General features: G+C 37.8%; 1 protein-coding gene and 1 long non-coding RNA gene across 6 annotated transcripts in view; one reads left to right on the forward strand and one right to left on the reverse strand.

The window, feature by feature from the left end:
* LOC146768232 (uncharacterized) overlaps positions 1–22,780 on the forward strand; it is a 31,422-nt gene extending 8,642 nt beyond the window's left edge. Inside the window, exon 2 of the long non-coding RNA XR_014953310.1 lies at positions 951–22,780. This is a non-coding gene — a long non-coding RNA (uncharacterized LOC146768232). The remainder of the gene's footprint in view (positions 1–950) is intronic.
* Positions 1–24,728, reverse strand: part of CNTNAP2 (contactin associated protein 2) — a 1,072,692-nt gene that overhangs the window by 88,427 nt on the left and 959,537 nt on the right. For all 5 annotated transcript variants that reach the window (XM_031503926.3, XM_077786381.2, XM_085573411.1 and 2 more), the window contains 2 exons: positions 5,247–5,465; positions 2,467–2,703 (listed from right to left, as the gene is read on the reverse strand). In XM_031503926.3, coding sequence (XP_031359786.2) covers positions 2,467–2,703; positions 5,247–5,465 — 456 coding nt within the window. The remainder of the gene's footprint in view (positions 1–2,466; positions 2,704–5,246; positions 5,466–24,728) is intronic.

The following is a 24,728-nucleotide window of genomic DNA, read 5'->3' on the forward strand; positions in this document are numbered from 1 at the left end:
TTATCAGCATTGTTTGTTACAGAGATTTTACAATTATTTCAATCATAGGATGTCCCAAATCCAGTCTGATTTGTGTAATTTATCCTCTAGCTTTTTCCCCAGTATCCCATTGTTCTTTCTGTAGGGAAGCCTCATGAACTCACCCACACGAAATCACATCTGGGAATATTCTAGATGAGTACAGCAGTCTTTAGCACGAACAGATAGGAAATTGGTAATTTAAACCTTGTACATAAGATCTAAAGGATTTAGAGAGCCATTTTTAGCCTGGGACAGATTTGCTATTGAAAGCAGAGATCTGATGTCATGTTTAAATGGCACAACACCATATGGCACAGACATCCCTGCACTAACAAAAGCACTTTTGCATAAGCACCAGCTCACAGCAAGTTTCACTGCATGCCCAAAGTCTCCCTGTCAGTGTCCTGGGCCCTTGGCTGCACTGGGACACTGATAAGGAGAAGAGTATAACATGTATGGTAATACTGCCACTGCTATGGAAGTGCTTATAGGCCAGCCAAAAACAGGGCTTGCCTGTGCTAGGTGCTCAATTATTCCCCTAATGGTATGTTTTTGTTCTGCTAGTTCTACATCCAGGAAAAATTAAACACTTTAGCTTAGAGATAGTTTTGGTGGAAGGTTGAGGCTTACTTATCCATAAGAGGAACAAAACCCTCACAAATAAAAGTCAGTGTGATGAGTTCTGGCAGTACAGGAAAAGCTATAATGTGAATTCAGTGCATATAATTATCTTTTATTTTCTTTTTCTTTTCCTTTTTTTTTCTTTTGTGTCAACACGTGATCTGTAAGAGATTGACCTAATTCCAGCCTGAATAGGTTTCCTCTACCATATAACTGCATTAGTGAACAGAAATACTAAATATGCATTACTACTATTCATGACAAATAATTTGCTAAATTAACTGAAATTACTGTATTCACATTCTCAGGAGCTGCTGTATGTACAGTCCTGAACTGAATGGACATGTTTTATAATTTGCTTTTGAAGCAGCACAGCATGGTGAAAGCTGATGAAAATTCTGCATGCAAGCACAGTGGAAGCCATTACCTAGAGAAGCAGCTGCTTCCCTTCTGCTGCAGTAGAAATGCATCATATTTCTTGGAATTAAAAAATAATTATGCCAGAGGTTCATCCATATCTGGTGATGTGACTATTTGGTGATATGAAAACAATCCCTTGGCTTTTAGAAGAGGATGGTCCAGTATGTGAGCAACATCAGCAATGGACAAAGCTTTGCTGTGACAGAATGAAATGAAAATGAACATACATGGATAAAAATGAAAGTGGCTGAAGTGTGTGGGGAGAAAATGCAGTCCATAATACAGCATCAGGTAAAAAAGATTGCCTATTTCTGCTATAAACTTTATGTTTCCTATAAGTGTGGCTAAATGAGAGCAGGGTATGGATATTTGGAAAATCTCAGAATTTGACTTGGAAGAACATCCTGGGTTGTTAAGAAAGAGTTGAAACACAGAACATCAAAAACCAGGTGCTGTTCCCCACTGCCAAATTAGCTTCATGAGGGGACTTTGGTGCCTGGTGACCTACACTGTCTGCAGGATTCCTGGTTCAGAGAGGAATGTAAAAGCAGAGGAGCACTTTATGAGGCTACAGGTTTCTTTAACATCGGGGATACTGATGAGAAAAACCTTCGCATTTTTAGCTGAAACTTTGAGAGAGCTTTTAAAATGATTAGGAAAACCAGTGGCTTAGACAGTCAAACAAGGAAAAATAAATTAGTACTTCTCAATTTTTGTTGTTGGATCCCGCTTTCCCAAACTCCTTGCATTTCTTTTTTATGCAGACCTGTGCATTCACAGTGCATTGTTCTCTTACAATCATTGTTTTTAAAAATCCAAAACATATTTTAAGCATTTCCAAAGGACTGACATAAATGTGGGAGGTCTGTGCCTTCCCTTATCCTAGCAGGTTCAATCCCTAACCCAGTTTGAGGTACAAAAAGACGATCTACAGATGGATAAAAGTTTTAAGCCAAATGCTGGCCTCCCAATATATAAGCTATTCAACCCAAACATCTTACCTACACGTTTGAATCACTAGGTAGCTTTTGTTTAAATCCATGTTTTTCTTCTAAAGAAGTTACCATGACATTGTGCTAGTTGGGGTTTATGATTCTGCAATTCAAAACTATGGAATACCCTCTGCCTGCTACTACTACAGGCATTCCTGATGCATTTTGTTGTTGTGTTATTTGATTTAAACAGGTAACATGTAGTCCTCATAAGAGTTGTGGTTTTAAATATTCACATTTAAATATACACATGGGTGTATAATTTGACTTGTTAACAAGAAGTATTAAAGAAGGATTTACTTGTTTATTTAATGAAGCTGAAGAAAAGATCCCATTGCATTTTTTTTTCCCCTTGGGCAAATAGCTCCCTCCCACTCTGCCTCCTGCACCTTTAAAGGTAAAAGGCATTTACCTTTTATGCAGAATGGCCCATCGTAGGCAGTTTTGGAGCAGTCACAGGAGTAGCCATTGTATTTCTCCACGCATTTCCCCCCGTTGGCACAGTACATCCCGTAGCTGGTGCAGTGGCCAGAGCAGCCAGGCTTCACCCCGGGCGTGACCTTGGCTCTCTCCTCCAGGTCCAGCGTCACCCCGTTCATCCTCAGGGAGCGAATGCAGCCCAGGAAGCCTCGCTGGCCTCCTGCAGCACCTGAGAGGAAACGTTGAGCTGTGAGACAGCACTGAATGGATTTCACCGTGGTTGCTTCACATGAAATAGCCTGGGGTAACTTTATAAGGGCAAGGAATTGCCTTGTCCTAATGGCAACAGATCAGCGAAACCTAGCGCTTTGATATCATACCACCAGCAAGCAGAAATAGTAGTTTTTTATCAATGCTTGCTTTATACTAATTAGACATTTGAGATTCTAGCCCTACACTGTAAGATTTCATTTTATTTCATTTCATTTAATTTCAATTTTAATGTTTTTAGAGATAACAGTGGAAGAAATGGGCTTGGCTCAACTGCTAATGGGTAGCCTTTCTCTCTCAATGATTAGTGATGGTGGGTGCTAATAACAATGCCATAATATGCTATGCAGTGTTACATTTTTCAAAGCCACAATGGGCAAAGAAAAAGGGAGTCAAATCTCCATGTTCAGTTACAATAGAAAATATTCACATTGATTTCCAAGAAACATCATGTATAGTATTTACTTAGCAGAGCACAGACTGGAGGGTGGAACACTGAAAAGCTACATTTGACAATCTGGATTGAGATATTTTTTTATAGCAGTTAACAAGAACTGCTGTTTTTCACCCCAAGTAAACACTCACTGAAAAAATGAGATTTCAGCTAGGAAAGTCTTATCTGAGGCTGTATTAGAAACAACAATCAAAAAAAAAAAAAAAAAAAAACCCAAACTAAAAAATGTGAGTAAATAACAATGAGTCCTGGCATCTTTTCTGCTCATCCCTCCTCTCTTTGATTACTGCAGTGCTGCAGGTGCCAGAGAGTCCCTGAGGAGATCTGAATGCTCATCACCACAGAGGCTGACATTTACCTGAGTGGGGAAGAAGACTAAATACAAACCAGAGAGTGCTGCTTCAAACCAAGTACCAGCAACTGGAAGATTTGGAGTAGGAGCAGGCAAAGCTTGGTCTCTGCTGAGTGCACATGGCAGAGGATGTTCTGGCATGATTCCATTCTATGTAAACTCTGCAGTGAGGAAAAACCTTCTTCCCCTCTCAGTGATTGTCCTAGCCCCTAGGACACAAAGTTATCACCCCTCAGTCCTTCTCGCTCACCCAAATAATAGATATTTATTCTAAGGAAATGAAAAAGGAGGCACCAAAGCAATTCTTATTCAGCATTACTCTCCAGGCCCCAATATTCAGGTACTCATTTTGGGCACTCCAACTCTAATCCATTCTAGGTCTGACTCCAGGTAAAGTTTAAAGCTGTTCTCTGGTGTGTGTGCTCCAATCACCAAGTTATATGAAATAGATGTAATTCAGAAAGAAAAAAAATCTGATGCAGATTATGACATTTATTTTTTTGGCAACAAAGGTACTATATATTTCAAAACATTGCTGGTGTTACAGTCAATTCAAAACTAACAAATAAAATCATTATCAACAATTCTCAAAGAACTCAGGCAAGGAAAAAAATCCCAGCCCTTCCTGTTTACAGCAAAAGGCTTGATATTTTTTAAAGGTTAAGTGTTCCTCTTTTAAACAAACTTTATCTTTCAGCTTATTTTGAAACTGCCATTTACTAGGATCACAGCAGCAAAGGAGAATCTGAGCTTGTAAATAACACCTGCACATCTGGTGACACATTATACACAGTTTGCAGTGACACAGGGCTGATTACTAAGGCAATGAAGGCTTTAAACATCATTTTAATTCATTTGAGTTGTTGAATGCTGACTAACATGGAGAAATTTTTTTTTTTTTCCTATTTTCACTTTCTTCTCTTGTAACAGATATCTAGAGAGGTAGGAAAGTGCTTCTTTGCTCAACATGTCATGCAGTTCTGATTCCAGCTAATGGCACTTGGCATGTCAGCACTTTGCAGCCCTGAGGCTTCACAGTTGGAGAAATACAAATGCTGCTGGAATAGTCTGCCCCAAATGTAGTGGAAACCAGTAGCTCCAGAAAGCAGCTGGACTAACTTGGTTCCAGGGAATGCATTTGTGTAACACTGCATGATACTTTCCTACATCAAATGAGTAAATAGCCCACGGGACTAAAGGGAAAAGACTGCATTGAGAGCTGTGAATGCAAAAGTATGGCCAATGATCAAATCTGGAGAGGCTGGAAGTGCTGCCGAGGCTAGGATGGGCACTGCAGGCACATGTGGTCCTGGCAAGAACTCTGCAGAAGTTTTCACTTCTGTGGTGAAAAAGTGTTTGTGTGTCTGGGAAAAGACTCAGCAAAAAAGGAGTTTGGCACTGCAGTCTGCTGGAGGCACTTTCAGCCAGGAGATGCAGGTGGAGAGAGACAAAAAGGACAAGTTTCTAATACATAATATATTTCTCTTAGTTGATCTTTGTTATTCTGTAATTAGGGACACATCTGTCCTTTTTTTTTTCTTTTTCTCTTTTTTTTTTCTTTTTTCCCCCCTTTGCTGTCCCACAAATACTCGAGGTACCCAGCTTTCCACACTCACTAACTGCTGCTGGCAAGACACGAGGCAAAGAATGTTCAGCGTTGTCAGAGTAAAGCCTGGCTGCCTCCTCTGCACCTTACCAACATAGAGCTGGCTGTACAATTCCAGCCGCGTGTGTCCTTCCGTTGGAGCCTTCCGGACCTCCAGGGGTAACTGGTCCACCTGCAGGCTGGCCTGCTTGACATTCCTCTCGGCGTTGACCCGGTGCCACTGGTCATCGTTGAGCGGGTTGGGCGACCTCACCACGATTTCCACTGGCCCGTTTCCGACGTCGAATGAGAAGGAGACCTCAGTAGCAGCTGAAATAGCAAGCAAGAGGTGTCCACAATCTGTTTGCAGTCTTAATTTGTTAACACGTTCACTTACACTTCCCAAAGAGTAAGGAGTCATATCTGATAGAGATGTGCACTGCTAAGTCATCTTTCTGAATTTATTAGGCATGTTCACTTCCTTCTAAGTTGAGCAGGAGTTCAACTTCCAGAAGAAGTCAAACTTCTTGGCTTCATCAGCAGAACCAATTGCATTAATCTTTGCACTCTCCAGCTTTCCATTACATTTTTATTATTATTATTTTAAGGAATAAGCATTTTAATTAAAAAATGGTGGAGAAGTCTATATTTTTTTTTATTTTGAGGGGCAATTAATTCTAGCAATGAACTAATAATGCTGTGGTTAAGATCCATGTGACATTTTATGGCTGAAAAAGAAATGGATCTTTAGTAAGCTCTACTGTGCTCTGTTTATAGTGTATGATTAAAACCATGTTTAGAAATTTTATGAATGCCCATTAAGCCCTACTAGACATTCCTTCAGGTCATCCTTGGCAAATATATAGTTGATAATTATTACTGAATGTTGAGTGTAATTAATAACATATAAATTATTTGAATAAAATAGTATAATTATGCCTTTCCTATTGAGATTCAGTTTATATATTTTTGGGTTGCAAATTTTATTCTGGTGGCAAAAGATCAGATGAAAGGGTTAAAAGAGAATGTATTATCAATTACAGCATTCACAAATGAGGATACCAGACAGAAGTAAAGACAACCAAGAGTTCCATTTAATTTGATTTTCTTATATACAAAATAAAAAAGCCAGAGCTCCATTTTAATTCCCTTCAAAGATATTGGGTGCCCAATTAGGGTCTAAGTGTTCCAGTACAGCTGTGGTTTCTGCTTAGGTTGAATTGATAATGCACTATTATAAAATTCTTATTCAGCAAGGCTATTAAATTGGGGTAAAAGCACCACTCCATGTTCATTATCACTAACAATGCTGATAAATAGTGGGAAATATGTACATGACCTAATAGATTTTCACAAGGTTATGTCAGATTAACTTGACAGCATTTTTAGGAAAACTGAATAGATAGGAATAAAATTTTTACAGAAAATATGCTTTCAATGCAAATTTATTATATAATTGTTTTTTTTTTTTGCCAAAATTGGCTACTTCTAAAAGAAAAAAATATATGGAATAGCTGTTGTTCTTTTTGTTCTCTGCTGAATAAAATAATTTAATTTGTTGAATAAACTGCCTTTTATAAGCCATGGATTTAGTCTGTCCTTTTGCAATTTGCAAGGCACAAAATCTGTATTAGTCAAAGCTTGCTGTTGCAGAAATAAAGATATTTAGTTTTAATGTTATTATGTTTTATAACTTCAGTGGTTCTGCCAATAAACCCAGGCAAAGTAGGAATTAGAGTAAAACTTCTTCAGTACTTAAATTGTGTATTGTGATCAAGTCTATTTTCAAGTGTGTGTGTATAATTCTCCTTTAATTTTGTTTTGAAGAACTGCCTCAGATCTCTTCACTGTCAGGCTTGAATAGCTTGCCAAAACTGTCAACAAGACTGTAAAATAAGGACCTCTTAGTAGACTTTTTCTCTTATTCTCTTATTCTGGGCAGCTGATGACATTGTCAATATTACTACTGTGTACCTTGTCTATTATCCATTCAGAATTTTTGAAAACATCCACAAAAACGCTTCTGTGTTTGCAAAGCTTTGGTCATCTGGATAGAAGTATCCCTAAGTTTTTAAAGGAAAGTTTTTCTTTTAAAAAGGAAAGTGAAGAAAATTGGCAAATAAAGATATTTCAAGTAGAAGCTCTGTGCCTGCATAATCTAACTTTATTCATGGCTTTAAGCTAAAATTTGTATCACAGCCTAAAAGATATATAATTAAATTTGTAGTTTTTCAAGAAAATAGGTCCCTTTGAAATTAGTACCAATTGTATAAATTTATAATGTATTTTATATTTAATCTTACAGTTAGGGAAAGAATAGCTTTCCAGCAAAATCTTATCATAGGCCATTTTCAGTGCATATATCTGCTGGGATGCTGAAAGTTAGAGAAGATAATACTGCATCTGTGGACTTCCTGATCCTTCCTCAGCCTACTTAAAAACATGATTCCCATACCAAAGGCAAGGAAATGGATTTTCTAGACTGATGGACTGAAAAAGACCATGAAATGATGTCAGTGAAAAGAACTTCACAGATGGGCAGAGGCTGCAAACAGGATGTCTCACATACAAGTTATGTTACTGGTTCTGGCTCTTCATTCTTTCTTCCATTTTCAGTCTATGGAATAAGTACTTTCCAACCAGGGACATCTCTAAGTAAGATGACAGGTCTTAACAGAAATGGATGAGTAGGCACATTAGTCAGAAAATGAAGACAAAAGAATTTTCACACCCCCAAAAAATGAGACAGGTAGCCTGGTGACAACAGACAGGCAGAAGACTGAGGTACTCAACATTCTTTTTGTCTCAGTTTTTATTGGCAATTGCTCTTCCCACATGTCTTGAGACCCTGACTCTCAAGGGGAATGAATAGTTCAAGGTTGGGTTTGAGCACACCATGTTGTCCCCCACTCCAGCTTTTCTACTGAGCAAAATGCTGTTCTTTTGATCTATGATCAACTCTCCTGGCTGTGTCCCTTTCCACTGCCTTTGCTACCCTCAGTCTCCTGACTGGGATAGAGAGAAACTTTGGCACTACGCAGGCACTACTAGCAATAGGCAAAACATTGGTGTGGCATCAATGCAATTCTAGTCACAAATTCAAACCACACCACCATGGGCTGCTGAGGAGAATACTAACTCCACCTCAGCCAGAGCCAGTACAACATCCAATTTGTTCAGAAGTTCAGTGTAACTTCTTATATAAGAACACTGGCAATTGTTTAGCTTTTTTCCCTCAGTATGTTGTACTTTTCAATCTCTGCATACACATACAATCCTTGCATGACATAATCTCTTTTACTCAAATTCATCTTTGATGGCTGTGACAGTAGTATTATTTTGTCAAACATCTGAATAGGGTGATTGAAAAAATATCTAACATACTTGTGCATATGTGAGTATTTATTCAGAATGATTGACCCAGTCCAGGATTTTTTTTCCAAAAAGATGTAGGAAATGAGCTGCAAAAAAATGACCAGAGGTTTGTAATGGCCACTTTTTAGGTAATGAAGTGAATTTTCATAACAATAATTTTATTTTCTAGTCTACCAAATACTGTAAAACCAAAGCCAGTTTTTCTAAGAAATGAGAATAATAATCAGACTTTGAACAAATGTATGAAACTGCTTAATTATGAAAAAAAAAAAGTTAATGTGGGTTTTAAGTTACTCAGTCAGAACAAGGTTTTGTGATGAAAATTTTGTAAAATTGAACAGGAGTGAATTTTTTATGTACTTTTACTACATAAATTCACTCAATACACTGAGGTTTGTTGCTTAGTTTTACCCTTTCTGTGCCTTGCAAAATTACATATAATTAAATCTGAACACGTTTCTCTCATCGATTCAATTTTCCAAGGTCTCAGGATGTTGTCAACCATCTGTTCAGAACACAGAAGAGCAACTTTGGCAAACAAAATGCCCTTCTCACTCTTTGTTCTGTGTTGTTTTTAGCTCTATTTAGCTTTCACCATTTCCTCATCCTAAATCCATGAGGCATGTGCCCGTAAAAATGAAGGGACACAAGTGAACCACTGTGCAGGAAGACCTCCTTGGGGGAGACCTTATCATCATTGTTCTGGTATTTAAGGGATGGCTACAAAGAAGATGGAGATGTCCGTTTGATAGGAAGTCACATGGAAATGATGAAGGGTAATGGGTATAAATTACTCCTGGAACAATCAGCTACTGGGATAATGTCTCCAGGGAAATGGTAGGTTCCTCTACACTGGACACTTTTAAGATTCAGCTGGGCAGGGCGCTAGGTCATTTTGTCTAGACTGTGCTTTTTTGAAGAAAGGTTGGACCACATAATCCTTGAGGCCCCGTCTAACCTGGCATTCTTTGATCTGTGATTCCATGATTCTACGACTGCACTGTCTGTAGGATTCTATGTTTCTTGGATCCTTCCTTTCAAAGTAGATATGCTTAAGCTAAGCACAAATTCTGATTGTCAGCTGCAGGGGAAGCAGCACACATTTCTATGTCCTTCGCTATGCACAAGGTCAAATTACATGAGCTGATAGACATTTCTGGCATTCAAGATCTGTGACCAGCTAGATCTCCCATTTTTCTTGAACTCCTTGTGTTTCAAGTATCTTTTTTCTCCCCTGTTTTCTAGTTTGATCTTTGTTGCATTTCAGGCTCAGATCTCTAATTATAATGAGGCTGCCAGAAAAGAAAGAGATGTTAATGGATGGGTGAGTACTTAAAAGATGCTATGCAGTAGGTGGATGCTCTCAAGACACATAAACTGGAAAAAAAAGGAAGACGGATTACAACCCTTCTCTCAACCACCTCTCTAATGTATGCCCATCTCTCTATTTCTCTCCTTCTCCCCCATTATCCTTTCTTTGAAACAGTTTCATGTCCTCTCCTGTACTTTGTTTCTCATACATCCCCATATGTATTATTATACCCTTCATATGGGATTGACTGATGTTTTAGTTGACTTACATCAAAGGGATGAGTTTGTAACTTCTTTAGAATCCTTTTGAAATCCCATTCTTAGAACATAAATGCCATGTTATATCTTGAATGAGAGTTCACTCACTTGGCTGTAAAAGAGTTTACAACAATAATCTATAAACTGTAAACTGAATCTGCCAGAGAGATATTTGTTCTGAGAAAACAACAGCTTGAAAATATTGTAGCTCTGTAAGGGCAACATGTGCCAAACTTGTTTTTAGATACACCTCTGACAAAGGGCTCACTGTCTAAACCTGTAGACAGAATTCAGTGAAATGACTGAAAATGAAAGAAAACATAATAAAAAGAGAGAGATGATTGATATTTCTATCTATCAAATGGTCAAGATCATCAAATGGTCAAAATCAAGTCTGATATATGTTTACCTTTGAGAAAGAAGGTTTGGGGGAGACCTTATCACCAATCATCAGGATTTGAATCCTTCCCATTGCTTTTAATAGATATAAAAGAAGAATTGGATAGAAAAGAAGATTTGAAAGTAACTATCTTGTTCACCTTTCCCACTTTTACTCAGATCTTTGTGTTTAGAAATAGTTTCACAAAGTCATCTCTAAATTGCCTTCCCTGGTGCCCTCATTTGCACGGGGCTGAGAGAGGCCGTGCCAATGCTGACATGGAAACAACATTGGTAGGTTGCTCCTTGCTGCCAGAAATAGGTGGAAAGGGCTACAGACACTACCCTGAAGTGCCATATTGGAACACAGGACCTGCTTTAAGAACATGACTTAAAATTAAAGCTATCAATGCATCATAACACAGAAAAATTGTTTATCCAAGTTACTTGACTGCAATACAGGAATTACTGTGTATCTTGGCTGTTTGTTAATAATCAGGTAGTTGTCAAAAATCATAACCGTATTTACAATAATGAGACTAAGCATCTGGATGGCTTCATCATTTATCTAATTCCCAAATGAAAAGTCCATTTGAACTAATGAGCAGAAGCTTCATTCATTTGACCAAATGACAGTGCACATCCATGCCCAAGACTTCAGTGATCCCTGAGCTAAGTGCCAAATGAACCAGCTCTGGAAGCTGCACAGCTGCATCAGCATGATGCTCTGCCAACAGTAATTAGTTCTAATGAGAGACTATACTGCACCAAGGATCAGTCCCAGCATAGCTGAGTGCTGATTTATGTGGACATGCTATATCTTTCTCAGAAACAGCTCAGGCATCTCTCTAACATAGGGGCTCATTGTACAGACTAGACATACTCTATATTTGCCCGTGGGTTACAGGCAAAATAAAATAAAATAATGAAACCTTACATTCTTTGGATCTTATGCAGTTATTTATGTAAGTGGTGAGAAGGAAAAAAAGGTGAGTAAAGCTATTGCTTTGATTTAACATTATATAAGACCAACTTCTCATGTGTAAATCCACCCACAAGATACAATATAAGTGAGGCTCATTGTCTCGCTGAACCTTTAGAATAAGCTGATATTGTGTAGGGAATGAACAATCCATCTGTGTCTGAGCATCACCAATGTAATGAGTGAATTGGGGACATCAAGATTGGAGACAGCCCAAGCTGAAGGGATTGATTCCTTAAGTTTTATCTTTCATATTTTCCAGATTTTGTCCTGCATTAGTATATAACTCTGAACTCCATATAAAGTGTTAGCAAGTTCTCTTCACAGTTTGGTTGGACAAAACAATCTTTTTCCAGCATGAGAACCCAGAACACCTTTGCAGCTTTGGTCCCAAAAGGTATCAACAACAGCGAATTGAGGAAAGCAATCTGGGAGGATGTGATTTCACAACCTGAAGCTGTAATTGGACAATTAACCCCAGTGTGTGAATGGACCAAAACTTATAAAAATGTGAAAACTCATGACCTGACATCCATCTTGGGTATAGCCACAACCAGACTCTTCCCACCTGTTTCTGTCATTTGAAGACCTTTTAATAAATACCTACTTTATTCCTTTAACTCTGTCTAGCCTCTGTTCTAGGTAGCCTCTCAAGGCATCAGGATCATGCACAGGTGGATTTTGCAGTCCTGAGATACATGGATCAGGTAAGGAGTAAAGTCAGGCAAACTTTAGGAGAGCAAACTTCCAGCTCCACAAGGAGATATTTAATAGGATTCCCAGGGAGACTGCCCTCAGGGACAGGGGAGCAGAGCAGAGCTGGCAGATTTTTAAGGAAGTCTTCCATAGAGCACAAGAGCTGGCAATCCCCAGGAGCAAGAAATTAGGCAGGGAAAACAAGAGATGGGCATGGCTGAGTAGGGAACTGCTGGTCAAATTAAAGGGAAAGAAGCAAATCACAGGCAGTGGAAACAAGGACAGGAAACCTGGGAAGAGTACAGAGATGAAATACAGCTGAGGAAGGCCAAGGTGAAGCTGAACCTGGCAAGGGATGCAAGGAATAAAAGGAAGGGCTTCCACAGGTCTGTTAACCAGAAAAGGAAGGTCAAAGAAGGTGCATCCACCCCCGATAAACAGTGGTGGAACACTGGTAAAAATGGAGGAGGATAAGGCTGAGGTACTCAACACCTCTTTTGCCTTCAAGTCTTCAATGACATCCTTTCTTCCCATGCCTCTCCAGTGGATGGACAGCAGGATGGGGACTGGGGGAGCAGTGCAATTCTCACTGTAAGTAGAGATCAGGTTCATGACCATCTGAGGAACTCGAATGTGCATAAGTCTATGAGACCCAATGAGATGTTCTGCCAGAGTCCTGAGATAAATAGTTGATGGTTAGTCAGGCACAATTTTCTCTTGGTGAAGCCTTGTTGGCTGTCTCTAATCACCTTCCTGTCATGCATATGCTCTGACATAGCTTCCAGGAGGATCTGTTCTATGATCTTACCAGGCAGAGAGTTAAGGCTGACCAGTAGTTCCCAGGGTTCTCTTTGCCTTTTCCCGGTCACTGGAGTGGCCTGAGTGTCACGGTATTTCAAGTATCACAGAGCATAGCTTGACAAATGCAGTAGCAAATTCTCTCAGGACCATGGGATGCATCTTGTCAATCCCACAGCTCTATGAAGCTGAGTTGAGTTGCAATGAGAGAAACCTTTTCCTCCCTGTCCCTACCCTGATGTTAAGGGACTTGAGAAGTGGGAAGAGAGATTACTACACATATTGGTAAAACACTATTTCCCAGAAAAAAAGATGTACAGTAAGAGGTACAGCTATTGGCATTAGCATTTTGATGCTATATCTGTAAAGTTAATTTTAAATATTAGTGATGTCTGACATTCTGTAACAGTATTACTGATTTCTCTCAGTGAAATTCTTGCTGCCTGGAAGAAATATTTTTAAACACATATTACCTTCAGTCACAGGAAGTCTATAAATATGTATAGAAAGGAGAAGGGAAATTAACTTATAAATGAAAGATAAAGGACTAAAAACATGTATAGCTGAATGGCTTTAATCATCAAAGTTTTGGAAGAAATTATAACATAATATTTAGGAAAGATACAAATAGTAATCCAAGGGTGGATTTTTTCCCAAAGACTAAAGATTTGTTGAACATTTATGGTTACCAGAATTTATTCAATTCCTGCGCAATTTAATTAGGAATACATCACTCTTCAGAATGTCTGAAGCTTCTTTTGACCTTTTCTGTTTGTATTTATCTTGAAATTTTCCAAGTATCCTGCGCACCAAAAAAAAAAAAAAAAAAAAAAAAAAAAAAAAATTTGTATCAGAATGAAAAATAAAGGAAAATGCTTTGTTGAATGTAGGAAAAAGCACCCCCTAAAGTGTCTATCCTCATATTTTTGATCCTCATTTTCTCCACCATTTGGTCTGCAGCCTGAAGGCATTTGATTCAGTCTCTGTGTGTGCAGTATCTACATTTGGCAGCTGTAAACTTGTAGTGACATTTCTTTCAGAATGGACAGGGAATCAGATCTACTGAGAGATGTTGACCTGATTCAGCAAGAGCTGCAGTTTTCCTGTGCATGACTTTGTTGTTACAAGACAAGACTGCATAGAATTAAATTGTTTTGCTATATATTTAAAAGGAGTGAGATTTAATGCATTATTATCCTTCTTCCTTCACAATACTTTAATACCTTTATTCTAGTAGCATTTACAGCTAGGCCAGTAATTTCAACAACTAGACAGGTGATAAGTCTAAATTCTAGTTTCAGCTTACAGGAACAAATCATCTTTGGATTAATGGGAATCAGATATCTTGAAGTACTTCTTTCATAATTTCATTTTATGACCAATGAAACATATTTGTATGTATTTTTCTGTCTGATTGAATAACATTTTTCTTTCACTGCCTATGTTGGAATAGACTCTCTCTACTGTAATAACCTTTGCCTATTGTATCCATGCTGAGCCTCATTATCTTCACCTCTGGTTTTAATCTTAAATATACAACATATACCAGTTCACTCAGAAGTACTGTACTACACTGAATACAAGCTAACTGAAACTAGCCAAAAACTCTTCAGGTGCAAGGTAGTAAAAAAATTCCTGGCTTCTCTCTCCTTACAGAGAGACAGCAGCTCCCTTTCTACTGGCAGACAAGCACTTACATAACTTGTAATATTTTGGAAAGGCATAGCTGTACTGGAGCTCAAAATGAAGAGACATCAGAACTCAGTACAACACCTTTTTCATCATGAGTAAACATCTGTGTAAGGACAAAGATAAGGAGGGATTTGATTTTGATAATAACTAAGTTATTTAATCTCACTTTGAAATAATCTTGACTGCCAATGAACCACTCAAAAATAAATACCAGTCTTGCTACACAGTTCATTAGATTGCTTTAGGGGAAAAAAAATAATTGAGTTAATGGAAGTACCAAGTTTTCTCATAAAAGATCATGCAAAGGCCAGATATGTCCTAAGAAGAAAATTATTATCATTATTTATTAATTGCTTCAGTTATGCTAATTGCACTGCAGCTGTTGTGTAGATAAGAACTTGGAAACAACTTCCATACTTTTATGGTTGTATTTTAGTTGATACAGCATTTTCAGCCATGGGCAGTAAGAACAAAAAAAAAACCCCAAAATTTTCAGTCCTACATAAACAAGAAACCAAAAAAAAGAGATGTGAAACAACTTGTTTAAAGCCAAACATTAGATGGTTAGACCAGGACTTGAAAAAAACCCACTTGCTTTAATTCTAAGGCACTAAGTACAATTTCAGATAAATGTTACCTCCCATCCAGCCAACTCTCTTCCAATAACTACTTCACTGCCTGGAAAGAAGGAAGGAACAGGAACGGTGACTCATTGAAGGTCTGTTGATTCATCTCATGAGAGTTACTAATGCTTAAAAAAAATACAGCAGCAATATCTCCTGGTCTCTTTTGTGACAGATGATTCACACAAAGGGAACTGTAGTCAGTGCACTGAGTGGAAAAGGGGAGGAGATGTGTGTTCTCCTGTCTGTAGTGGCTTATAATATACTTCATTATATCCTTTTAACTGCAGCACTTTACCATGAAACTGAATTGCTCCCATACAACAGAAGGCAGCACAACGAGGGGGAAGCAGGGACATCAGAACAGAGCTCTCCCATGCAGCGTATAAAGGGTTTTGTGTAACTGATAGCTATTTTTTTTTTTCTGGATGAAAGGCAAAATAAAAGCAGGTGGTAATGTTCATGAAATCAGATTTTGTCTGAGCATGGTAAAGCATCAGAGAGGTTTTTGGAGCGGAGAGACTGGCTTATTTTTGTATGATAAATTGTTATGAATTTGGCACAGTTCTGAAGCTGCTGAGCAATGTGTTTATGTGCTTACAAACAGATACAAGAATATTGACGCCCCTCTCAAATATGTCACATTTGAATGTAATAAAAATCTGTCAAAACTGTAAATTGTGCATCGTACTTAAAGTGGTAAGAGCCTGGTGCAGGTTTGAAAACTAGACATCCAGACTGTCACTTTTCTGTGATGTGCTTTTATGAAAGTACATTCCCTGTGTCCTTTTCTTCCTCTTCTGTGGGGCTTTCCTTACTCTGTAATTTGTTTATTAGCTGTAGGTTGTGCTGTGGACTGTGGCTAGGACTTGTAAAGGTGTTTAGGTGCCTGGGTGGTAGCTACTGAGAAACTTTTGCATCACAGCAGGGTCTAATGATGATATGAACTTATTGATTTTTCTGCCTGGCTGTGTAAGATTTTGCCATTTGCAGTGCCTCTTTTATAAGCAATTTTTCATGGCTATTTGTTTCTCTGTGGCTGTCCAGGGTCACCATCAGGGTAAGGACTTTGTTGCACTATGCACTTTACTACCACAATAAAAAAAGGCCATCCAAAAATATGACTCAATTTTGCTTTTAGTGTAGTAGCTCTGTATATGAAAAGGGTATTTGTGAGGGGGTGGGGTAGATGGACCCAGCCAATTGTGTCCCAGCTAACTCAAACGTTTATCAACAATTTGAGTCAAAGATTTTCTGCTCTGGAAAATATACTTGTAATAATTTGTAATTGCCAAAATCCAGGGTAGATTTCCCAAAATGGAGGAAGATATCTTTGGTATTGTTTGCTTTTTATCCTGCAGCAGGAAGAAGTATCTACTAAAAATACAAACCAGAAGTATCATGGAGTGGTACAAGAGTGGGAAACAGAGCTGACCTGTTGGAGGCAAAAATATGTTCTCAGACTTCATGGTAATTAGAGGTAGAAAACTTGATGCAGTATGTGAGTGAGGGAGCTGCCTGGTTTAGCCACCTTTTGTGAACAATTTTGCTGGAGTATACATGAGTATCAGAAAATGTAAACAGGACACCTGTTTCTGTTTCCTGCTGTAGCAGTGGAAAAAAAAAGGGTGTGTGAGAGGATTTATGTATTTATAAAAGATTTGTTTCTAAGATTTTGTATGAGTACAGAGCTGTCTGTAGTGCACAATTCAGACAAAAAGCTCTATTTTAAAAACAAAGTCAAGACATTTAGATCAAGAGAGTATAAAAAGTCTAAATTATGCAAGATAGTGTTATGGTAGCCTTGTCATAGTAACTGCCTTCATGCTCTTAAAAAATAGATTACCATTTTATTAACTTTTAAACAAAATTTTACATTAAGTTTTTTTTCCTTTTAAAATGTAAGAAGATGTTCAAAGTCTCTAAACAAAAAGTTGTGAGCAGAAATATTCATTTTCCTAAGAACAACTGTAGCAAGGCAAGATAGAAAGGCAGAACCTGAATGAAACATGATTTAACAATGAATTAATTTCCATCATGATTTAAACTGATTTTTTTTAAACTACCATTTAAACCATAATGAAATGCTGCAAAGTGTTAGGAAAATCTGTGGCCAGAACTCTATATGAACATTTAGCATCTACCTACAAACACCTAGGGAGAAAATAATTATATTTACTTGAATCAGTCTGCTGACATAATTTGAATTAACCATCTGCATAAATATTTTAAGCACCATGGATACCATTGTATTATTATTAAAAACACCTCCACTTTCATTATATCTAATCTTCTAGTCACAGAAAACCTTTTTCTACTTTAAAACTGAATTGCCTTAGTAAAACCAATAAAGACTAATTTAGACTTTCAATAGGCTAACAGAACAATAGCTAACACTTCATCTAAAAAGTTCAACTTAAAATAAAAAAGTAGTTTTCAGAGTACCAATATTCTGTTTATTTGCTTAGAAGAATGATTCTCAAAAATATCTGAATAATTTAGGCCCAGAAGACCCACAGGATTCAGGCCACATAGCCTCAGGAAAAAAAGAAGCTTGGTTGGAACCTTTCAGATTTCCTCACTCACAGCATTTCACGTTATGGCATGATGTTGGTGACTGGGAATAAGAGTGACAGTGACAAAAGACAGTCAGGTCTTCATGTGCATCCTCCCCCACCCCTCCTTTTTGCTCTTTCTGATGGGCAAAGAAGTTTGTCCCAAGAGGAGAGCACCAGGTGGAAATTGCAAGAGGAACTCTCTGGATGCTCTCATAACTGATGTATTCTGGAGATGGGGGAACTGAGATGTCTGTGATTGGCTTCGGTACACATCAGCCTGCATAAAGGCATAAAAATAATGAGAGTTTTCTGGTGACTTTTTACTTCAAATTAAAGGTAATTACAAAGAATATGTAAACTAATGGAATTACCATATCTTCAGTGACTTAGTGACAAGATTTTACCCTGCAGTCAATCAATGTAAGACAGCCCATAAAATCAGCAAGTGAAATAGATATCATTGCCTAACATGAGAAAGACACAAACAATATGAAAGCATAGAATGGGTTTACCAAAGTCAACACAATGGATATCCTTATTTGATTTAAAAAAAAGTCTGATTTTTGGAAGAAGAGAATTGTTAGAGATTTAGCATATTTTATTTTTTTCCAAAAAGAGCAGCGATGGAAAACAGAATTGCAGAGATTGTTGATGAGACGGATGAAGTATAGGTCATCAGAAAATTAGAGGACCTCTAATTTGGTTTGGGTCAAGTAATATTTGGAATTATAATAAATATCTTTGCATAAGAAGTCAGCATATGTCTATTTTCTTTTATTTTTTTTTTTTTTTCTGGTAACACAAGGTTGGAGAGGTCAAAAAAAATAATACATAACAAACAGTATCCCGGTATAATCAGCCAAAAATTCCTAGGACAAATGGGCAGCACAAGAATTAATGTCATTGTAGAGGGCACTTGGTAAACCATTATCAGAATTAATGTCGATCGTTTAGATTACCTGTGTTTAAGAAAGAATTCAAGGTGCAGTGAGTAGGGAGAACCTTATTAACAAGAGAATGGAACAAGACAAAATATTTTATGAGAACAGATTATGTGAGTTTGTCTTGCTTAACACAGCAATTAAAAGCTGAGAGAAGATATGATTGCACCACAGGCATACAAGAGGAGAGTAAATGCTAGGAAGTGAAAACAATTAGTTCAGCCAAAGAACAATACTGAAACAAGAATGCACGGCTGTAAAGAAAAGATGCAAACCAAACGGTAAGGAATTAGAGGACTTCTAGAAAACAAAGATGTGAGTCTGAAACAGTTGTCCAGCTGGCAAAGATTCAAACTATTTTCAATAGAGATTTGCATAAATTTAGGAAGCTAGACACAGGTTATGCATTTTGGCTGTCTCTGACTGTAAGGTTCTAAAATTAAGGACCCAGAAGGTTTGTTTCTGTCATATGCCTATAACATCTGAGAATTTGTGCAGCATAGCAAATTTGTGCTGCATCTGTGCAGCATAGCAAATATTTACTTTCTGCATAAAAATGATTAGCACACATGAAGAAGGTTACAAAGCCTCTGCAATGTCAGCATGTAACAGGAAGTAGACTGGAATTAAGGACGAAGGCCTGAGATGAACTACTGAGTGGTAGTGCCAGCAATGGTTTGCCATGTATTGCATGTTTTTAGTGCAAAGCAAAGTCAGGGACAACTATGCTCTTTGAATGTCAAACAGTCCCACCTTGAACTTTGTGTGAGCTGTAACTGATTTATAAGACTGCACATAAAATGACTTTTAAAGTGGCATTTATGGCAATGAGAAAGGTGTCCAATCACCCTTGAAAGGAGAGGGGTAATACTGAGGGGATACACTGCATGGTGAAGAGTCATGAATGCCATATTGACATTGAGGGACATCAGAGTAAAGCAACCTGTAATTATAGTCTGCCATAGTCCAAGTCAATTAAAGAAGATGGCCTTAATTTCCCCACAGCCTTGTGACTTGTTTCCATTGGTCATTTTTAACCTGTTCCCCAGCTGGATTGTTAATTTGCTGCCTTTGGCTGGCTCTCACATGCCAGACTGGGCACCTATCCCCATCTGCTTATTTGGAACAAAATAGACGTGGAACTGGTCTTCTCAGATGAGTAATAAATTGGTTTGTTTGAATATCAGGAATTTCTGCATCACCTGCTTCATCTGAAACAGAATCTTGTCTTTCAAAGAATGGTGCTTGCAGTTCTTCAGACCAGGTTTTATTTTTGTTTGTTTGAAACATTCATATTGTCCTGGAATAGAATGATGGTTTGCAAGCACTGTTGTAAAAACGTTTGGGTCATAAATTTCCCAGAAGAAATGTAATGTTTTCCCACTTAATTTAATAACTTCTTGTGGGCCTCTGGGATGAAGAGATTCCTCAGTGTCCTATGCATTCTTTGACACGTGGCTAATGCAACATGCTTTCCTAGGGGAGTGTTTTATAGAAAAGTGACCTTCTGCTACGAAAACAAAATAATGACTCAATTAAAAGAAACAATGAAGGTCATACCCGTTTCCCTACAGAGGTGAAAATCCAAGTGGTGGAAAACCAATGGGACTTTGAGCATCATGTGGAAAACCCATTGCTATGGTAGAATTGCGTTTTAGGATGCCTCCGGAGAAAGATGTGATGGAATTGTTAAAATTTGCAAGAAAATATATTAATCAGTCATGTGTTAGTGCATTCAGCCTGGAGGAATGAGGAGGAATCTGGGCAGAACCAAACAGCCATGGGAATCATGTTCCCTAGTCTGTCACTGCTTCTTGTCTGATTTTGGAGGAGTTACTTATGTCTCAACTAAGTAGTGCAGAAACAGCTGAGCACCAGAAGCAGCACGGGACCTTCCATGTGCAAATGTCAGGTATTAGAGTGCTGTGAGCATCCCCTGCCCACAGAGCAAGCAAACCCATCCTGCAGCCATGCCACTGCTCTCATTAGCAAGCTACTCCATATGATCCCTTTCACAGCTGCCAAGTTCAGTGATCATTCCTTGGAGAGACTTTTAGGGCACTTTCAGGGGTTATCAGCCAATTGACATCCCCGAATGCAGTGGTTATAAATGTTCCCAGCTTTTTACAAAAATTAATAAGAAAGATCTTTCCTCTTTTACATGTTAATGCCAGGACCAAACACAAGCTGACCTTTATCTCTAAACCTCATTTTTTTTTTTTCTGCTGCAAAAGTGACTTGCTGTTTATTTCAGAATAGTAACACTGAGACACAATTCATTAATGTCTGTGGATTGCTTCGGGGTTCTGGGATGAGAAGAGCTACAGAAGTGAGTAGAATATCTCTTTCATTAGAATTATATGACAGTTTCATTGAGAGAGTTTTCCGGAAACAGTCATGGTAGATGCTTCTTCCCAAATTACCACAAATATGCCCCTTCAAATTTGCTTTCAGGAGCAAATCTTTTCCAAAACTTGGGATATCTCTCAAACAGAAAATTCAGATGTGATCTATTTGGCAAACATCTCAGATATGAAGTAGCTACATTTTCATAGTCATAACTCTAAAATCTTCAGTCCATATTTCATAAAGGTACAAAATATATTGGAAAAAAAAGGAGAATGCATTCTAAAAGAGAATGAACCCTCTGTTTCTCACTCTAAAACCCAGTTTTAATTTTAAAATAATCTGGAAATTTTGATCAGAGATGGAAGCCCTGCCTTACAGAAAAATTAATACCTTATTCAACCACCACCTTTCTAAGCAATCCTAGCCATTGTCAGCTGACCAGCCAGGATGGAAACAATGGAGTTCTGTAGATTTACTGGTGTACATAAAAATTGAGGCTTCAGGTAATTCTACATCTCTGTCAACTGTTCCATGCATGGTGACAACTACAAGCCTGCCAGAGGAATTGCTTGATAAATGGAATAGCTAAAGTCTTCAGCCACATTCATAGTAGCATTTTATCCCTGATTTTTTCTTGACACCATTCCTTGTCAGCTGCTTGCAAAGCTATTTCTGAAATCAAAAAAACATGGTCTTCCCTTCCTTTCTCTATTCCTCCTCCTCAGAGATGGCAATCTGAGCTTTTGCTGAAAGCAAATGAAGTCACCCTCCAAGATACTGCAAATGTCACCTCTTTTTCATATAAATCAGGAGAGTTAGAAAATCTGCGCAATTATTAGACCCTAAGACAATGTAAGTCTCAAGAATTATTAGACTCAAAGACAGTATGCAGTAAAATTATTTAATGAGTGTTCCTAGTAACCACTTTTGTGCTCAGAATAAAACATGCAAACTCCTTTCCAAAGACTTGAAGCTAAGAATTTTAATAGACTGAATGATTTGTTTCCCTAATGCATTCACCAAGTGCAGCAAGCTGATTAAAATACTGGATACTGTAGAACTTTTTGGTTTCTGGTCTATAGAGCTCAGCTTATACATCATTAACCATGTATCACAGGCACACACAACTATTTTACACATAAGAGAAAAAGAAAAGAGAATTTGTACATGCAGGATGCTGATTTTAACATTTTCCTTTTGGAATGGTAAAAAGGAAAGAAATTGAGAACAGGCTTTGTAGGAAGTCATACTTCTCCAGTAGAACTGTACCTGTATTAGAAGGCAATGAACAGACAAACACAATCCACTGGGTGCAGCACAACAGCTTTCAGTAAATATGTGGTGATGGTCTTTTTATGTAAAAAGATGGTTTTTTTATGTAATAAGCCTTTAATACAAAATAGCTGTTCTATTAGAGAATGTGATAGGTAGCTAAAAAGCAACTTGCCAAAGGAAAGCTTCTTCAGAGTTTGGGGATAATTCTGTAATTACGTTACTGACATAAATTTATATTCCTATTTAGGAACAAATTTACATATTAATTTTACAGGATTTATATAAAAAGGAAACAGGCTTAAGAAGCAGCAGAGTTTACTGTAGAGCCATGTAAGCTACTTCTGAAATTCTGAAACTTTACTCTTCATGTAAATGAATTACAGAAAACTCTAAGTTCAGACTAGAACAACCCCCCCCCCAAAAAAAAAAAAAAAAAGTAGGTAAAACAAACATTCATTAATAATGGTGTTATTCAGAAGAGAGAGTGAGTTGCTCTTTATTACTGAACCCACTTTTTCATTTGTGACCTGTAGAACATTTAAGTCACAGGAAGGTCTCTTCCTGGGACTCTAAAAATTTCAAGCAATAGTTTCCAGAGAAAAAGGGTAGAGTGAATGCAACTATATCAAATGAACTGCTTTGTATTATTTAGCAAATACATAGTTCTTACAGTACTTTTTAATCTTTTCGTACAGATGATATATCAAATTCTTCCATCAAGAATTTATAATCTTAAGTTTAGATTCAGGGACATGAAGCAGAGGTTAAATTTATGCATATGCCAGATCTCAGCAAAGTCAGCGGATCTCAAGCATAGGTTTAAAAAGGTTTAAAATTAAAGTCCTGTATAATGATGCTCTGAGCACACTGCCACTTTCTTGAACTGGTACATCTATTCAGTGAGCCACTGCAGCATGATTATTATTTACCCTGAGATAGACTCAAAAAAATTTTAGTTGCTGTCAAGTCACCTTTACACAATGATAGTGTCACTTTTGAGCTAAGTGACCAACAACATGGTTGGTCTGATTGCAGTGGAAGAGAACATCTTCCATAAAGTAGAAGAGCAAGAAGCTCTGAAGATGCCCACCTCAGCTGACTGTAAGTACTACTTAAATTCAAAGGAAAATTAAAAATAGCTGCTACTTTATTATTAAAAGGCTTTGCCCCTTGGTAAAGCAAATAAGAAAATTCCCTGTGACTCAATAGGAGCAATTTTGATTCACTGAAGTTGCAGATTAGAGAAATTGGATTAAGCAATGTGAATTAAATTTGTTGCAGAAAGGAAAAAAGTCACCCAAATGAACCTTGGCATTTTATTCTTACCTGGAGGGAAAAATTTAAATGCATTTTAAAGGAACCTCTTAGTGGTTTCTAAATTTCTACATTCTGACTTGTGTGTTGAAACTTTGGGAAGTGTTGAAAATGGCTCTTTGCTTTCAAATTAGATGTGTGTACGTAAATCACATTGAATCTGCACAAAAATAGAGATTATTTAGGGTCCACAAGCCAACTGGTTCTCTTTCAACACTAATGACTCACTGACTTTTGTATATCAACATTTAGATCTGGGTCCTTGGCATCCATGAGCAGCTCCTGCAGCGAAAGGAAGCACAGATGCTTTTCCCAGTGCCCCAGTGCTGGAGTGCAGGGAGGCTGTAACGTGCTGCTGGAGGCTGTAATAACAACCACACATGGCACAGAGAGCCTCTCCCTGCTCCTGTTTATGGCAGGGTCAGGGGAGAACAAAGGACACATAAAACATGTTTCCCCTTAATTCAACTTCTTCAACCCCACTAAGCAGAATTCAGGTGCAGGTGAGGATTTCAGCACCTTCCTTGAAAAGTTTGCCCCTGGGCCACTAAAAATGGTTTGAATAATAAAATTGACATGCCTCTTGTTGTCATTATACCCTCTTTTTCAGATCAGCGAGTTTATTAACGGATAATGCGGATAAAGATTTATTTTTATGAGATATTTTATGGCTTTTAAATATCATATGCAAGTTTTCAGCTCTTTGGCTCCTTGCAGTGCTGATTAGGACGGTGCCTCTTTTTCTTCTTTGCCCTGTTTCCAAAGCAACCATGAAATAAAATAGAAAAGCAGACAGAGCTGAAGACATAAATTTTGAAGAAATAATTCTGATATGCAATTTTGAAAACCCTTTTCAAGGTCAGTGTCATTCTTGTAATTGATATTATCAGTTTTATTTGTCTTTGTATTTTTCCCTCAATAAACAATTAAAATGTACTTCAAGCACTCCTTTCACAAAAGGCAACTTGAACTCATGTCAAGCAGCTTGATTTGGAAGTTTTTCCAGGATTTAGACAGCTTGCACATTTTACTAAATGGTACAC

The sequence above is a fragment of the Lonchura striata genome, chromosome 2, assembly GCF_050655825.1.
Source record: "Lonchura striata isolate lonStrDom1 chromosome 2, ASM5065582v1, whole genome shotgun sequence".
In the NCBI taxonomy this organism is placed as follows: Eukaryota; Metazoa; Chordata; class Aves; order Passeriformes; family Estrildidae; genus Lonchura; species Lonchura striata.